At 37.4% G+C, this 14,751-nt stretch overlaps 1 protein-coding gene across 13 annotated transcripts in view; it reads left to right on the forward strand.

Annotated features, from left to right (window-relative positions):
* Positions 1-13,347, forward strand: part of LOC107130780 (uncharacterized) — a 428,352-nt gene extending 415,005 nt beyond the window's left edge. For all 13 annotated transcript variants that reach the window (XR_012417592.1, XR_012417598.1, XR_012417599.1 and 10 more), the window contains one exon: positions 13,200-13,347. Coding sequence is in view for 2 of the 13 variants with exons in the window: in XM_065520577.2 (XP_065376649.1) it covers positions 13,200-13,248 (49 nt within the window). In the remaining 11 variants the exon portion in view is untranslated. The remainder of the gene's footprint in view (positions 1-13,199) is intronic.
* Positions 13,348-14,751: the final 1,404 nt, after the last annotated feature.

The raw sequence follows: 14,751 nt of genomic DNA on the forward strand, positions 1-14,751 counted from the left end.
GACACATGCACATGTATGTTTATTGCGGCACTATTCACAATAGCAAAGACTTGGAATCAACCCAAATGTCCATCAGTGACAGACTGGATTAAGAAAATGTGGCACATATACACCATGGAATACTATGCAGCCATAAAAAAGGATGAGTTTGTGTCCTTTGTAGGGACATGGATGCAGCTGGAAACCATCATTCTTAGCAAACTATCACAAGAACAGAAAACCAAACACCGCATGTTCTCACTCATCGGTGGGAACTGAACAATGAGATCACTTGGACTGGGGAAGGGGAACATCACACACCGGGGCCTATCATGGGGAGGGATGAGGGGGGAGGGATTGCATTGGGAGTTATACCTGATGTAAATGACGAGTTGATGGGTGCTGATGAGTTGATGGCTGCAGCACACCAACATGGCACAAGTATACATATGTAACAAACCTGCACATTATGCACATGTACCCTAGAACTCAAAGTATAATAATAATAAAAACAAAAAAACAAAAAAACAAAAAACAAATAAATCCATCATCCAGGTAGTGAGCATAGCACACAATTCATAGTTTTTCAACCCTTTACTGCCTCCCTCCCTTCTCATGTTCCCCAGTATCTATTGTTCACATCTTTACGTTTATGTGTACTCAATATTTAGTTCCCACTAATAAGTGAGAACATGTGGTATTTGGTTTTATTCTTTTTTATACTCAGTCCAGATTTGTGGCCCACAGACTGGGGTAGATAAAGATTTTTGTGTTCAAATTTCCAACTAGTAGCTGCTATGCACGCATATTTGGGCCTGCTGATTTTCCCATTTGCTTGCTGAGTAATCCCGCTCTTATGAAAGAATCAAGATCTGTTTATTTTCCTAAAATAGTGTAATGATGGAGTCATAAGTGGAATTAAGTAATCATGGATCTCTGAATCCAGCTCCAGGGCACACACTTTCTCCTGATTCTAGACAGGTAAGTTTATGGATAAGGGAAGATTCATCAGAAAAGCAACATCATGGGCTGCCCCAAACAGAGGGCCTGCTGCTGGGTAATGTAAGTGTTACACTAAGAGAACAGGGAGAGACATGATCACTGACTTAAAAAGGAACAATCTCAAATCTTAAGGGAGATGTGGTAAATAGAGTCTGGGGCTTAGGCAGGACTTTATTTAAAGGGAAGGAATGGAGCAAGTTAAAAAATGAATGGACTTTTATTACAGGGAAGGAAGGGAGCAAGTTAAAAAAGGAAGCTAAGCTAACCCCAAGAAGGCAGCAAATCAATGTATTAGCAAATAGCTATTCAAAATTGTAGGGGTTTACTTTTTAGTAACTGGCCTTAAGATTATTTTTACTAATGAGTGCAACACTTTTTTTGTTTGTTTTCTCTCTTCTTTTTTTTTTGTCCCTTTTATAATGGAAAATTTTAAACGTACACAAAATGGAAAGAATATTACACAAACCCCCAGGTTTCATAACCCAACAGTAACAATTGTAAGCATTTGGTCACTCATGTTTCTTTAGTGCCCCCACACCTCCTCCCTATCCTCCCAGCTTCCCATTGAATTATGTATCATTTTATTCATAAATAATTCCGTATGTTTAGTTACAGTTCAATGAATTTCCACAAAGTTAGCATGCTCATGTAAACCCCACCTGGATTGGGAAATAGAAATTACAAACACTCAGAGCCCCCTCTGTAGTATCCTCTTAGTCCTTTCCTCACTCCTTCCCAAAGGAGTAGCCACTATCACCTATTGTGAACTTTGCATATATGGATTCATAGAATATGTGCAATTTCTGGTTTGGCTTCATTTGTCTAGCATTGTTGGTAAGATTTATCCATCTTGTTGCATATAGCCAGAGTTTATTTATTTTCATTGCGCTATAGTATTTCATTGTAAGAATACACTACAATCACTACAATTTATGCGTTCATTCTACCATTGATGTACAATTGGGTTGTTTCCAGCTCTTGGCTATTACAAATAATGCTTCTATGAACATTGTTATACATGTCATTTGGTACACTTGTATGCATTTCTGTTGGGTATATAACAAGAATGGAATTATTGGGTCTTAGGAAATGTATATATTAACTTTATTAAATGCTGCCTAAGAATTTTTCAAGGTGGTTGTGCTATTTTACCTTCACCAGTTCTAGTTGCTCCATACCTTTGCTGTCACTTGGCATTGTCTGTATTTTTCATTTTGACCAATCTGGTCTGTGTGTCATGGTATCCCATTGTCACTTTAAGTTGCATGTGCTTGATGAACACATTTTCTGATGCTTAATTGGCTCTTTGAATATATTCTGTAACTGATTTGTAGGAGATTATTAATTAATTTATTTATTTTATTATACTTTAAGTTCTAGGGTACATGTGCACAATGTGCAGGTTTGTTACATATGTATACATGTGCCATGTTGGTGTGCTGCACCAATTAACTCATCATTTGCATTAGGTATATCTCCTAATGCTATCTCTCCCCCCACCCCCTATCCCACGACAGGCCTCGGTGTGTGATGTTCTCCAATCTGTGTCCAAGTGTTCTCATTGCTCAATTCCCACCTATGAGTGAGAATATGTGGTGTTTGGTTTTCAGTCCTTGCAATAGTTTGCTCGGAATGATGGTTTCCACCTTCATCCATGTCCCTACATGGACATGAACTCATCCTTTTTTATGGCTGCATACTATTCCATGGTGTATATCACATTTTCTTAATCCAGTCTATCATTGATGGACATTTGGGTTGATTCCAAGTCTTTGCGATGGTGAATAGTGCTGCAATAAACATACGTATGCACGTATCTTTATAGCAGCATGATTTATAATCCTTTGGGTATATACCCAGTAATGGGATGGCTGAGTCAAATGGTGTTTCTAGTTCTAAATCCTTGAGGAATCACCACACTGTCTTCCACAATGATTGAACTAGTTTACAGTCCCACCAACAGTGTAAAAGTGTTCCTATTAATCCACATCCTCTCCAGCACCTGTTGTTTCCTGACTTTTTAATGATTGCCATTCTAACTGGTGTGAGATGGTATCCCATTGTGGTTTTGATTTGTATTTCTCTGATGGCCAGTGATGATGAGCATTTTTTCATGTGTCTGGTGGCTGCATAAGTCTCTTTTGAGAAGTGTCTGTTCATATCCTTCACCCACTTTTTGATGGGGTTGTTTGATTTTTTCTTGTAAATTTAAGTTCTTTATAGATTCTGGATATTAGCCCTTTGTCAGATGAGTAGATTGCAAAAATTTCTCCTGTTCTGTAGGTTGCCTATTCACTCTGATGGTAGTTTCTTTTGCTGTGCAGAAGCTCTTTAGTTTAATTAGATCCCATTTGTCAATTTTGACTTTTGTTGCCATTGCTTTTGGTGTTTTAGACATGAAGTCCTTGCCCATGCCTATGTCCTGAATGGTATTACCTAGGTTTTCTTCTAGGGTTTTTATGGTTTTAGATCTAACATTTAAGTCTTTAATCCAACTTGAATGAATTTTTGTGTAAGGTGTAAGGAAGGGATCAAGTTTCAGCTTTCTACATATGGCTAGCCAGTTTTCCCAGCACCATTTATTAAATAGGGAATCCTTTCCCCATTTCTTGTTTTTGTCATGTTTGTCAAAGATCATATGGTTGTATATATGTTGTATTATTTCTGAGGGCTCTGTTCTGTTCCATTGGTCTATATCTCTGTCGTGGTACCAGTACCATGCTGTTTTGGTTACCGTAGCCTTGTAGTGTAGTTTGAAGTCAGGTAGCGTGATGCCTCCAGCTTTGTTCTTTTGGCTTAGGATTGTCTTGGCAATGTGGGCTCTCTTTTGGTTCCACATGAACTTTAAAGTAGTTTTTTTCCAATTCCGTGAAGAGAGTCATGGGTAGCTTAATGGGGATGGCATTGAATCTATAAATTACCTTGGGCATTATGGCCATTTTCACAATATTGATTCTTCCTATCCATGAGCATGGAGTGTTTTTCCATTTGTTTGTGTCCTCTTTTATTTCATTGAGCAGTGGTTTGTAGCTGTCCTTGAAGAGGTCCTTCACATCCCTTGTAAGTTGCATTCCTAGGTATTCTCTTTGAAGCAATTGTAAATGGGAGGTCACTCAGGATTTGGCTCTCTGTTTTTCTGTTATTGGTGCATAGGAATGCTTGTGATTTTTGCACATTGATTTTGTATCCTGAGACTTTGTTGAAGTTGCTAATCAGCTTAAGGAGATTTTAGGCTGAGACAAAGGGGTTTTCTAAATATACAATCATGTCGTCTGCAAACAGGGACATTTGACTTCTTCTTTTCCTAACTGAATACCCTTGATTTCTTTCTCTTGCCTGATTGCCCTAGCCAGAACTTCCAACACTATGTTGAATACGTGTGGTGAGAGAGGGCATCCCTGTGTTGTGCCAGTTTTCAAAGGGAATTTTTCCAGTTTTTGCCCATTCAGTATGATATTGGCTGTGGGTTTGTCATAAATAGCTCTTATTATTTTGTGATACATTCCATCAATATCGAATTTATTGAGAGTTTTTAGCATGAAGGGCTGTTGAACTTTGTCAAAGGCCTTTTCTGCATCTATTGAGATAATCATGTGGTTTTTGTCTTTGGTTCTGTTTATATGCTGGATTACGTTTATTGACTTCCGTATGTTGAACCAGCCTTGCATCCCAGGGATGAAGCCCACTTGATCATGGTGGATAAGCTTTTTGATGTGCTGCTGGATCCGGTTTGCCAGTATTTTATTGAGGATTTTTGCATCGATGTTCATCAGGGATATTGGTCTAAAATTCTCTTTTTTTGTTGTGTCTCTCCCAGGCTTTGGTATCAGGATGATGTTGGCCTCATAAAATGAGTTAGGGAGGATTCCCTCTTTTTCTATTGATTGGAATAGTTTCAGAAGGAATGGTACCAGCTCCTCCTTGTACCTCTGGTAGAATTCAGCTGTGAATCCATCTGGTCCTGGACTTTTTTTGGTTAGTAGGCTATTAATTGTTGCCTCAATTTCAGAGCCTGCTATTGGTCTATTCAAGAATTCAGTTTCTTCCTGGTTTAGTCTTGGGAGAGTGTAAGTGTCCAGGAAATTATCCATTTCTTCTAGATTTTCTAGTTTATTTGCATAGAGGTGTTTATAGTATTCTCCGATGGTAGTTTGTATTTCTGTGGGGTCGGTGGTGATATCCCCTTTATCATTTTTTATTGCATCTATTTGATTCTTCTCTCTTTTCTTCTTTATTAGTCTTGCTAGCGGTCTATCAATTTTGTTGATCTTTTCAAAAAACCAACTCCTGGATTCATTGATTTTTGGAGGGTTTTTTGTGTCCCTATCTCCTTCAGTTCTGCTCTGATCTTAGTTATTTCTTGCCTTCTGCTAGCTTTTGAAAGTGTTTGCTCTTGCTTCTCTAGTTCTTTCAATTGTGATGTTAGAGTGTCAATTTTAGATCTTTCCAGCTTTCTCTTGTGGGCATTTAGTGCTCTAAATTTCCCCCTACACACTGCTTTAAATGTGTCCCAGAGATTCTGGTATGTTGTATCTTTGTTCTCATTGGTTTCAAAGAAATCTTTATTTCTGCCTTCATTTTGTTATGTACCCAGTAGTCATTCAGGAGCAGGTTATTCAGTTTCCATGTAGTTGAGTGGTTTTTTTGATTGTGTTTCTTAGTCCTGAGTTCTAGTTTGATTGCACTGTGGTCTGAGAGACAGTGCGTTATAATTTCTGTTCTTGTACATTTGCTGAGGAGTGCTTTACTTCCAATTATGTGGTCAATTTTGGAATAAGTGTGATGTGGTGCTGAGAAGAATGTATATTTTGTTGATTTGGGGTGGATAGTTCTGTAGATGTCTATTAGGTCTGCTCGCTGCAGAGATGAGTTCAATTCCTGGATATCCTTGTTAACTTTCTGTCTCATTGATCTGTCTAATGTTGACAGTGGGGTGTTGAGGTCTCTCATTATTATTGTATGGGAGTGTAAGTCTCTTTGTAAGTCTCTAAGGACTTGCTTTATGAATCTGGGTGCTCCTGTATTGGGTGCATATATATTTAGGATAGTTAGCTCTTCCTGTTGAATTGATCCCTTTACCATTATGTAATGGCCTTCTTTGTCTCTTTTGATCTTTGATGGTTTAAAGTCTGTTTTATCAGAGACTAGTATTGCAACCCCTGCTTTTTTGTTCTCCATTTGCTTGGCAGATCTTCCTCCATCCCTTTATTTTGAGTCTATGTATGTCTCTGCATGTGAGATGGGTCTCCTAAATACAGCAAACTGATGGGTCTTGAGTCTTTATCCAGTTTGCCAGTCTGTGTCTTTTAATTGGAACATTTAGTCCATTTACATTTAAGGTTAATATTGTTATGTGTGAACTTAATCCTGCCATTATGATATTAACTGGTTATTTTGCTCGTTAGTTGATGCAGTTTCTTCCTAGCCTCGATGGTCTTTACATTTTGGCATGTTTTTGCAATGGCTGGTACTGGTTGTTCCTTTCCATGTTTAGTGCTTCCTTCAGGGTCTCTTGTAAGGCAGGCCTGGTGGTGACAAAATCTCTAAGCATTTGCTTATCTGTAAAGGATTTTATTTCTCCTTCACTTGTGAAATTTAGTTTGACTGGATATGAAATTCTGGGTTTAAAATTCTTTTCTTTAAGAATGCTGAATATTGGCCCCCACTCTCTTCTGGCTTGGAGAGTTTCTGCCGAGAGATCTGCTGTTAGTCTGATGGGCTTCCCTTTGTGGGTAACACGACCTTTCTCTCTGGCTGCCCTTATGATTTTTTCCTTCATTTCAACTTTGGTGAATCTGGCAATTATGTGTCTTGGAGTTGCTCTTCTCAAGGAGTATCTTTGTGGCGTTCTCTGTATTTCCTGAATTTGAATGTTGGCCTGCCCTACTAGGTTGTGGAAGTTCTCCTGGATGATATCCTGCAGAGTGTTTTCCAACTTGGTTCCATTTTCCCCCTCACTTTCAGGTGCCCCATTCAGATGTAGATTTGGTCTTTTTACATAATCCCATACTTCTTGTTCATTTCTTTTTCTTCTTTTTTCTTTAGATTTCTCTTCTCACTTCATTTCATTCATTTGATCCTCAATCACTGATACTCTTTCTTCCAGTTGATCGAGTCGGTTACTGAAGCTTGTGCATTTGTCACGTATTTCTTGTGTTATGGTTTTCATCTCTGTCAGTTCGTTTATGGCCTTCTCTGCATTAATTATTCTAGTTATCAATTCTTCCACTCTTTTTTTAAGATTTTTAGTTTCTTTGCGCTGGGTACGTAATTCCTCCTTTAGTTCTGAGAAGTTTGATGGACTGGAGCCTCCTTCTCTCATCTCGTCAAAGTCATTCTCCGTCCAGCTTTGATCCGTTGCTGGCGATGAGCTGTGTTCCTTTGCAGGGGGAGATGTGCTCTTATTTTTTGAATTTCCAGCTTTTCTGTCCTGCTTTTTCCCCATCTTTGTGGTTTTATCTGCCTCTGGTCTTTGATGATGGTGACGTACTGATGGGGTTTTGGTGTGGGTGTCCTTCCTGTTTGTTAGTTTTCCTTCTAACAGTCAGGACTCTCAGCTGTAGGTCTGTTGGAGATTGCTTGAGGTCCACTCCAGATCCTGTTTGCCTGGGTATCAGCAGCAGAGTCTGTAGAAGATAGAATATTGCTGAACAGCGAGTGTACCTGTCTGATTCTTGCTTTGGAAGCTTCCTCTCAGGGGTGTACTCCACCGTGTGAGGTGTGGGGTGTTGGTCTGCCCCTAGTGGGGGATGTCTCCCAGTTAGGCTACTCAGGGGTCAGGGACCCACTTGAGCAGGCAGTCTGTCCGTTCTCAGATCTCAACCTCCATGTTGGGAGGTCCACTGCTCTCTTCAAAGCTGTCAGACAGAGTCATTTGTGTCTGCAGAGGTTTCAGCTGCCTTTTTTTGTTGCTGTTGTTGTTGTTGTTGAGCTGTGCCCTGTCCCCAGAGGTGGAGTCTACAGAGACAGGCAGGACTCCTTGAGCTGCTGTGAGCTCCACCCAGTTCAAGCTTCCCAGAGGCTTTGTTTACCTTCTTAAGCCTCAGCAATGGCGGGCACCCCTCCCCCAGCCTCGCTGCTGCCTTGCTGGTAGATCACAGACTGCTGTGCTAGCAATGAGGGAGGCTCCATGGGCCTGGGACGCTCCCTGCCAGGTGTGGGATATAATCTGCTGGTGTGCCTATTTGCTAAGATCCTTGGTAAAGCGCAGTATTGGGGTGGGAGTTACCCAATTTTCTAGGTGTTGTGTGTCTCAGTTCCCCTAGCTAGGAAAAGCAATTCCCTTCCTCCTTGCACTTTCCAGGTGAGGCGATACCTCTCCCTGCTTCAGCTCTCGCTCAACAGGCTGCAGCAGCTGACCAGCACCGATTGTCCCGCACTCCCTAGTGAGATGAACCCAGTACCTCAGTTGAAAATCCAGAAATCACCAGTCTTCTATGTTGCTGGCACTGGGAGTTGGAGACTGGAGCTATTTGGCCATCTTGCTCCGCCTCCGGTTTAGTGATTATTGAGTTTAAAAAGCTAGGGGACAGATACCCTCTCAGATCATTCATAAATTTTCAGATTGTGCACAAGCATTTACAATGCTCATGGGGAAGGAGTAGGACATTGTCAGGTTACCAGAGAAGAGCAAACAGTCATGGGACAGCCCAACAGTTTTCTTTACATATTGAGTTCAATGAAACATTCATGTGGGATATTTTCAGTAGGTAATGGGATTATAGGCATTTCTAGCTGGAGATAGAACTCTGGTTGAAGATGCAGGTTTAGAATAATTTTATTATAATTATTAGGCAAAGCCATAGATCTCAATGAGCTTTTCCATGATGTAGTAGATGTAGAATAAAAAGAAAGTCATTGACAAAACTCTGGGAATATCAAAATTTCACAAGAGTCAAAGGACTTGGTAAAGGAGACTGAGCAGTGGCTAAAGAAACGTAGGAGAGGAGTCAGAGAAAGTGATGTTGCAAATATCTTTTAAGTGTGAGAATTTCAAGCAGTAAAATTACTGAAAGGTCTACTGGATTTAACTTACAAGTTCTTTACTGGTAATCTGTTCAAAAGAATTATTTTAGAGTTATTAGGTATACTGTTGATGTGGTTGATATTTCTGGTATCCAAGAAGAAATCTCCCAAGAGCCTACCTAACTTTTTGTAACTAAAGCAGCATACAAACACAGGGGTGGGAAAATGTCTAGACTGGTGAGTACACATGCCAACATTTTTCCAGAATTTTCTGCCTCATTATACCACTTGAGTAAGGGGTTTAGAAATTTTAGACTATACTTGGGAATTTGTCCATTTCTTTTGCAGTTCTATCCATTTTTGTATCATGTATTTTGAAGCATTTATGTTATTATGTACATCAATATTTAGGACTGTTACGTTTTCTTGATTAATTGAACCATTTGTCACTATAAAATGACCTTGTTCATTGCTGGTAATATTTTTGCTATGAAATGTACTTTGGTATTAATACTCTTCCTCAGCCTTCTTTTATCAAGTGTTAGTGTGGTGTATCTTGTTTCATCTTTTAACCAATTTTTGTCTTTATATTTAAAGTTTATTTCTTTTAGGCATTATACATGTAAGTCTTGCTTTTTTATCCATTCTGAAAATCCGCCTTTGAGCAGAGGTCTTTAGACCACTTTAATTTATAATGTAATTATTGATATGATTAGAGTTGTCTGTCATCACGCTGTTTGATTTCTATTAGTCCCAGATCTTATTTGCTTTGCTTTTTTCCTTTTTCTGCTTCCTTCAGACTAGTTTAGTAATTTTTATGATTTAGTTACATATCTATACATGTATAACATTTTTAGTTATTAATCTAGTTTTACATTTCTTTATAATTTTGTCATATCTTTTTTGGTATAAGTTTATTTGGTATTAGGTATAACTCTTTGCTGTCTTAGTAGTTGCTTTAGGATTTATAGTGTATGAATTTACCTCATCACAACCCACCTTCAAGTAATATTATATAGTAACATAGATGGCATAAGAAATTACAATCATATATTTTCATTTCTTTTCTATCAGCCAGATCCCAGCCTAGATCTGTGGGATTATGACTTTCATTAAGTTTAGAATATATTTAGCCAATTTTTCCTCAAATTTTTTTTCTGCCCCTCCTCCTACCTCTTTGGGGACTTACATATTATCTGCTGGAAGTTTGCTCATAGTTCACTAGTGTCTCAAATTTGTGAATCTTTTCTTTCGTGATGGCGAATTAATCTATGCTCATATCTACTCAGTGCAGCTTTCATCTCCGGCATTGTAACTTGTATCTCTACAAGTGCAATTTGGTTTTTAAAAGTATCTTCTATGCTTTACTTATCTTCTTGATTTTTATAGTAGAATAGAGTTACTTATAAACAGCTTGACCCTTTTCATTTTTGCTTTTTATGGTATGAGCTAACTCCCCACACCTGAGGCAAGGCCTTTCTGACTATTCATTTTCCCATGAAGTCTGGGTTTTCCCAGGCAAATCTATAAAAATAGACACACTTCTTGGCACTGTGCAAGCACCAGGTGTGATTTCCTCTAATTTTATAAGCCACCCCCCACCCCCTTAGGTAGTTTTCTAGCTCACATGCAATATTCAAAATTTTGCTGAATACTGACAGGGGGTTTACAGGGATTTCTTGCCGTTGCCTCTGTACCTCTAGCTCCTCCTCAGTGTTTATTCTATAATGTCTGTCTGTTTTGGTTTTACCAGACACTAAGCTTCGTCAGTGTAACCAAGAGAGTCTGGTAGATCCCACCTCAGTTTTTTCTTCCTGTGTCATGTCTCGGAATCTCTGTCAAGGTAGGAAGCTGAAACTTCATAAAACCTTTTTTTTTTTTTTTCCTGTTTTTCAGGGATTATTATCTTCTTTGCCTAATGTCCAGTGTCTAAAAAATTGTTTAATGTATTTTGTGGGTTTTGATTTTATTTATTTTAGCTAGAAAGAAAAATCAGTACCTGTTGTTCTCTCTTGGCTAGAGGCAGACTACACTAGAGCTTCAGCACATGCCACACACTGGCTAAAATGCTTTCCTTCCCTGTTTGCTCAACTGCTTCCTTTTCAGTCTTCATTCCTCAGTGTAGCTATACATTCCTCGGGGCAATTTTCCATGAGCCTAGTATAGATCTAATTCTTAGCAATCTGTTTTCTTATAGTATCTATCTGAATTTATAATTGTCACTTTTCTGGGGCTTTGTCTTTCAGCACATTTTAAGTTAAGGAAGGGCAGAGTTTTTTTTTTTTCTTTTCTTTTTTTTTCTGTTTAATCTGCAGAGTTTAGTATAATGCCTTCCACATGGTAGGCAATCAATATATATTTGTTCAGTGTATGAATTAGTGATTGTTGAAATATGCGGTTCTTTATGTCCCAAAAGTACTAATATATTTTATTTCTATCTCCTCCTTGAGACAGATTCAACTAGCCTATCAAAAATCTTGGATGCAGTTCTTTCTTGTGAAAAAGCAAGGGAACTTAAAAAATATCCCTGTGGGCCGGGCGCCTTGGCTCACACCTGTAATCCCATCACTTTGGGAGGCTGAGGCGGGAGGATCATGAGGTCAGGAGATCAAGACCATCTTGGCTAACACAGTGAAACCCCGTCTCTACTAAAAATGTAAAAACAAAATTAGTCAGGCGTGGTGGCGGGTGCCTGTAGTCCCAGCTACTCGGGAGGCTGAGGCAGGAGAATGGCGTGAACCCAGAAGGCGGAGCTTGCAGTTAGAGGAAATTGCACCACTGCACTCCAGCCTGGGCGACAGAGCGAGACTCTGTCCAAAAAAAAAAAAAAAAAAAAAAAAAAAAAGTCCCTGTGAACAACTTACAGCAAAAATGAAACAAACGAAAAAGAAGCTTTGTGTACTACAAAAGGAACGATCAGAAGCAAAAGAAATAAAATCACAGAGAATCAAAAAATTAAATGGAAACAAGAGCTCTGTAGGGTGAGGTATAACATACTAGTATATAGGATACTTTTTGTACTAGCTGACTTACCTTCTGAGGTTTAACTGGAGAAAAATATATCTGTTTTATAGAGTGCCAAATTCTTTTAAATAATACAAGTTTTTAACTGTGAATACTTCTACTGATAATTAAATGCATATTTATTTAAATCACAATTTTAATGGCTATATAGAAGGCCATTATTTGGAAACCCCATTATTTACTTAACAAGTTAAATTTTCTTATTTTTATTTTTTTGTGTGTTATAATAAGTGTTGCAAGGCATAACTGTATGTAAGTCTTTTTCTACCATTCTAATTATTGACTTGGAATAAATTCTTCAATATAAAGATATTTGGTTAAGTTATAGGAAGTTTTTAAGAAGTTCTTTGTTCATTACTTCTTAATTGTTCTCACGAAAATTTATATTCATTCATAGTTCAACAAAGAGAGTGTGAAATGGCCATTCCTCTACCCCCGATAATCATTTTCTTTTAATTATACACTTGTAATCTTAATATGCATGGAGTATAAAGAAAAATATAGAGTAATTTATGATTAGCATATTCAATATCTCTCTCTCCTACATAAATAAAATTAATTCAGAGTTCATGTTAAAAATACATATTATTTTTGTTGTTTAATTAAATATTATATTCTGTCTTATTCTAAAAGAGATTTAAAATTTGTTGATAAAATATATAATAATCAGCAAGATACATTTAAATTATTACTAAAAAAAGAAACAAAAGATACATGGGATAATAGATGTTAGATTATTTAGCCTAGTCTCAGATTTTAATATTATAATTATTTTTAGGGATACTTGCTTTATTTTATAAAGATGAATATTTATATCTAATAATTCTGTAAACTTGTTTACAAAAGTAATGTCATTTTAATTGGTTAACTCTAAATGATCTGTCCACATTGAGGAGTAATTTTGACAGTTATATTTTTAAAATAATACTTTTCAGCTTATAAATTTACTGGATAGCTTCCTGTATTCTTTTCCATAACAGTTGTTGAAGTTACTAGTAACAGAACATTTTTAACTAGAAGATGTTCTTTTCTCACTATTTTTCAGGTATGTGTGTCATTTGGAAGAGAGTCTAGTAATAAAGTAAATACCTCAGAACTAGAAAAGAAAAAAATATTCAAGAATATAGGAATTTTTTTGGAATAATAAACCAATATAGGAAGAAGTAGATCTCAAAGTGAATTCTATTTTCTAACAAAACGAATTTTAATATAAGTATATTTAATGGCAGATTGACTTTAAACCAAGAAGAAGAGAAGAAATGCCAATATATTAAATGAAAAAATTAGGCAAGAATTAGGAAGAATCGAAGAGCAACGTAAGAAAAAGTTACAAGTGAAGCAACTTGAACTGGCTCTCCGAATATACAAAATATGAAATTGAAGACTGTAAGAAGTAATTTGAATCAGGTAAATCAGTCTCTGGTAAAAATTTTATATTTTTAACTTTATTTCTACAATATTACTTTTAATATCCCTTCGATTTAGTGTGTATTATTCAGAATTATGATAATACTGCTATAATATTTAGAAACAAGCTTTCGTACGTTTCATTCATAAGTTTTCATTTATCTTGGGTATGTACATAGGAATGGAATTGCTGGGTCATAAAGTACCTATGCATAACCTTTTCAGCAATCACCTCACAGTTTTTCAAAGTGTGTGCTATTTTACTTTCCCACCGGCAATGTATGAAAGATCTAATTTCTCTACGGCCTCACCAGGCTGGAGTCCAGTGGCGTGATCTCAGTTCACTGCAAGCTCCGCCTCTCGGGTTCACGCCATCCTCTAGCATCAACCTCCCAAGTAGCTGAGACTACAGGCACCCGCCACCACGTCTGGTTAATTTTTTGTATTTTTTAGTAGAGACGGGGTTTCACCATGTTACCCAGGATGGTCTCAATCTGCTGACCCCGTGATCTGCCCGCCCCAGCCTCCCAAAGTGCTGGGATTACAGGCGTGAGCCACCGCGTCCAGCTGTTTGTCATTTTTTATTGTGGGTACACTAGTGGGTGTTAAGTGGTATCTCCTTGTGGTTTTGATTTTGTATTTTCTTGATGGCTTGTGATGTTACGCTTTTCTTCATGCACTTATTGGACACTCATATCTTCTTCACAAAAAATGCCTATTTAAATATTTTGCCTATTTGTATGTATTTTTTCTGTTTACTGTTGAGTTGTAAAAGTTTTTTGTGCATTTTGGATACAGATTTCTAATCAAATATATATGTTGCAAACATTTTCTCCACTTTTCTGGCTGTCCTTTTATTTTCTTTGTTATGTCCTTTGAAACACAAATGTTTCTCATTTTGATGAAGCCCAGTACATTTTCTTTTATCACTGTGCTTTTGGTGCCATATCTAAGAAACTATTGCCAAATCCAAGGCCATGAAGATTTATTGCTATTTTTTATTCTAAGAGTTTTATAGTTTTGCAATTCAGAAACATAAAATCAAATACTGCATGTTCTTACTTAAAAATGGGAAATATATAATGTGTACACATGAACAAAGAGTGTAAAATGATAAGACACTGTAGACTCAGAAGGGTGAGAGAGTGGGAGGGGAAAGGATGATGAGAAATTACTTAGTGGATTCAGTGTACATTGTTCCAGTGATAAACACACTAAAAGCCCAGACTTCACTCCTACCCAATATACCCACATAACAAAATTGCACTTGGACTCCTTAAATTTATACAATTTTTAAGAATGGTTTTAGAGTTTTGGTTCTGTGACTAATTTTATAATGTTTTATTGTGGTAAAGCATACGTAATAAGCTTTGC

The sequence above is a fragment of the Macaca fascicularis genome, chromosome 9 (genome assembly GCF_037993035.2).
Source record: "Macaca fascicularis isolate 582-1 chromosome 9, T2T-MFA8v1.1".
Lineage (NCBI taxonomy): Eukaryota > Metazoa > Chordata > Mammalia > Primates > Cercopithecidae > Macaca > Macaca fascicularis.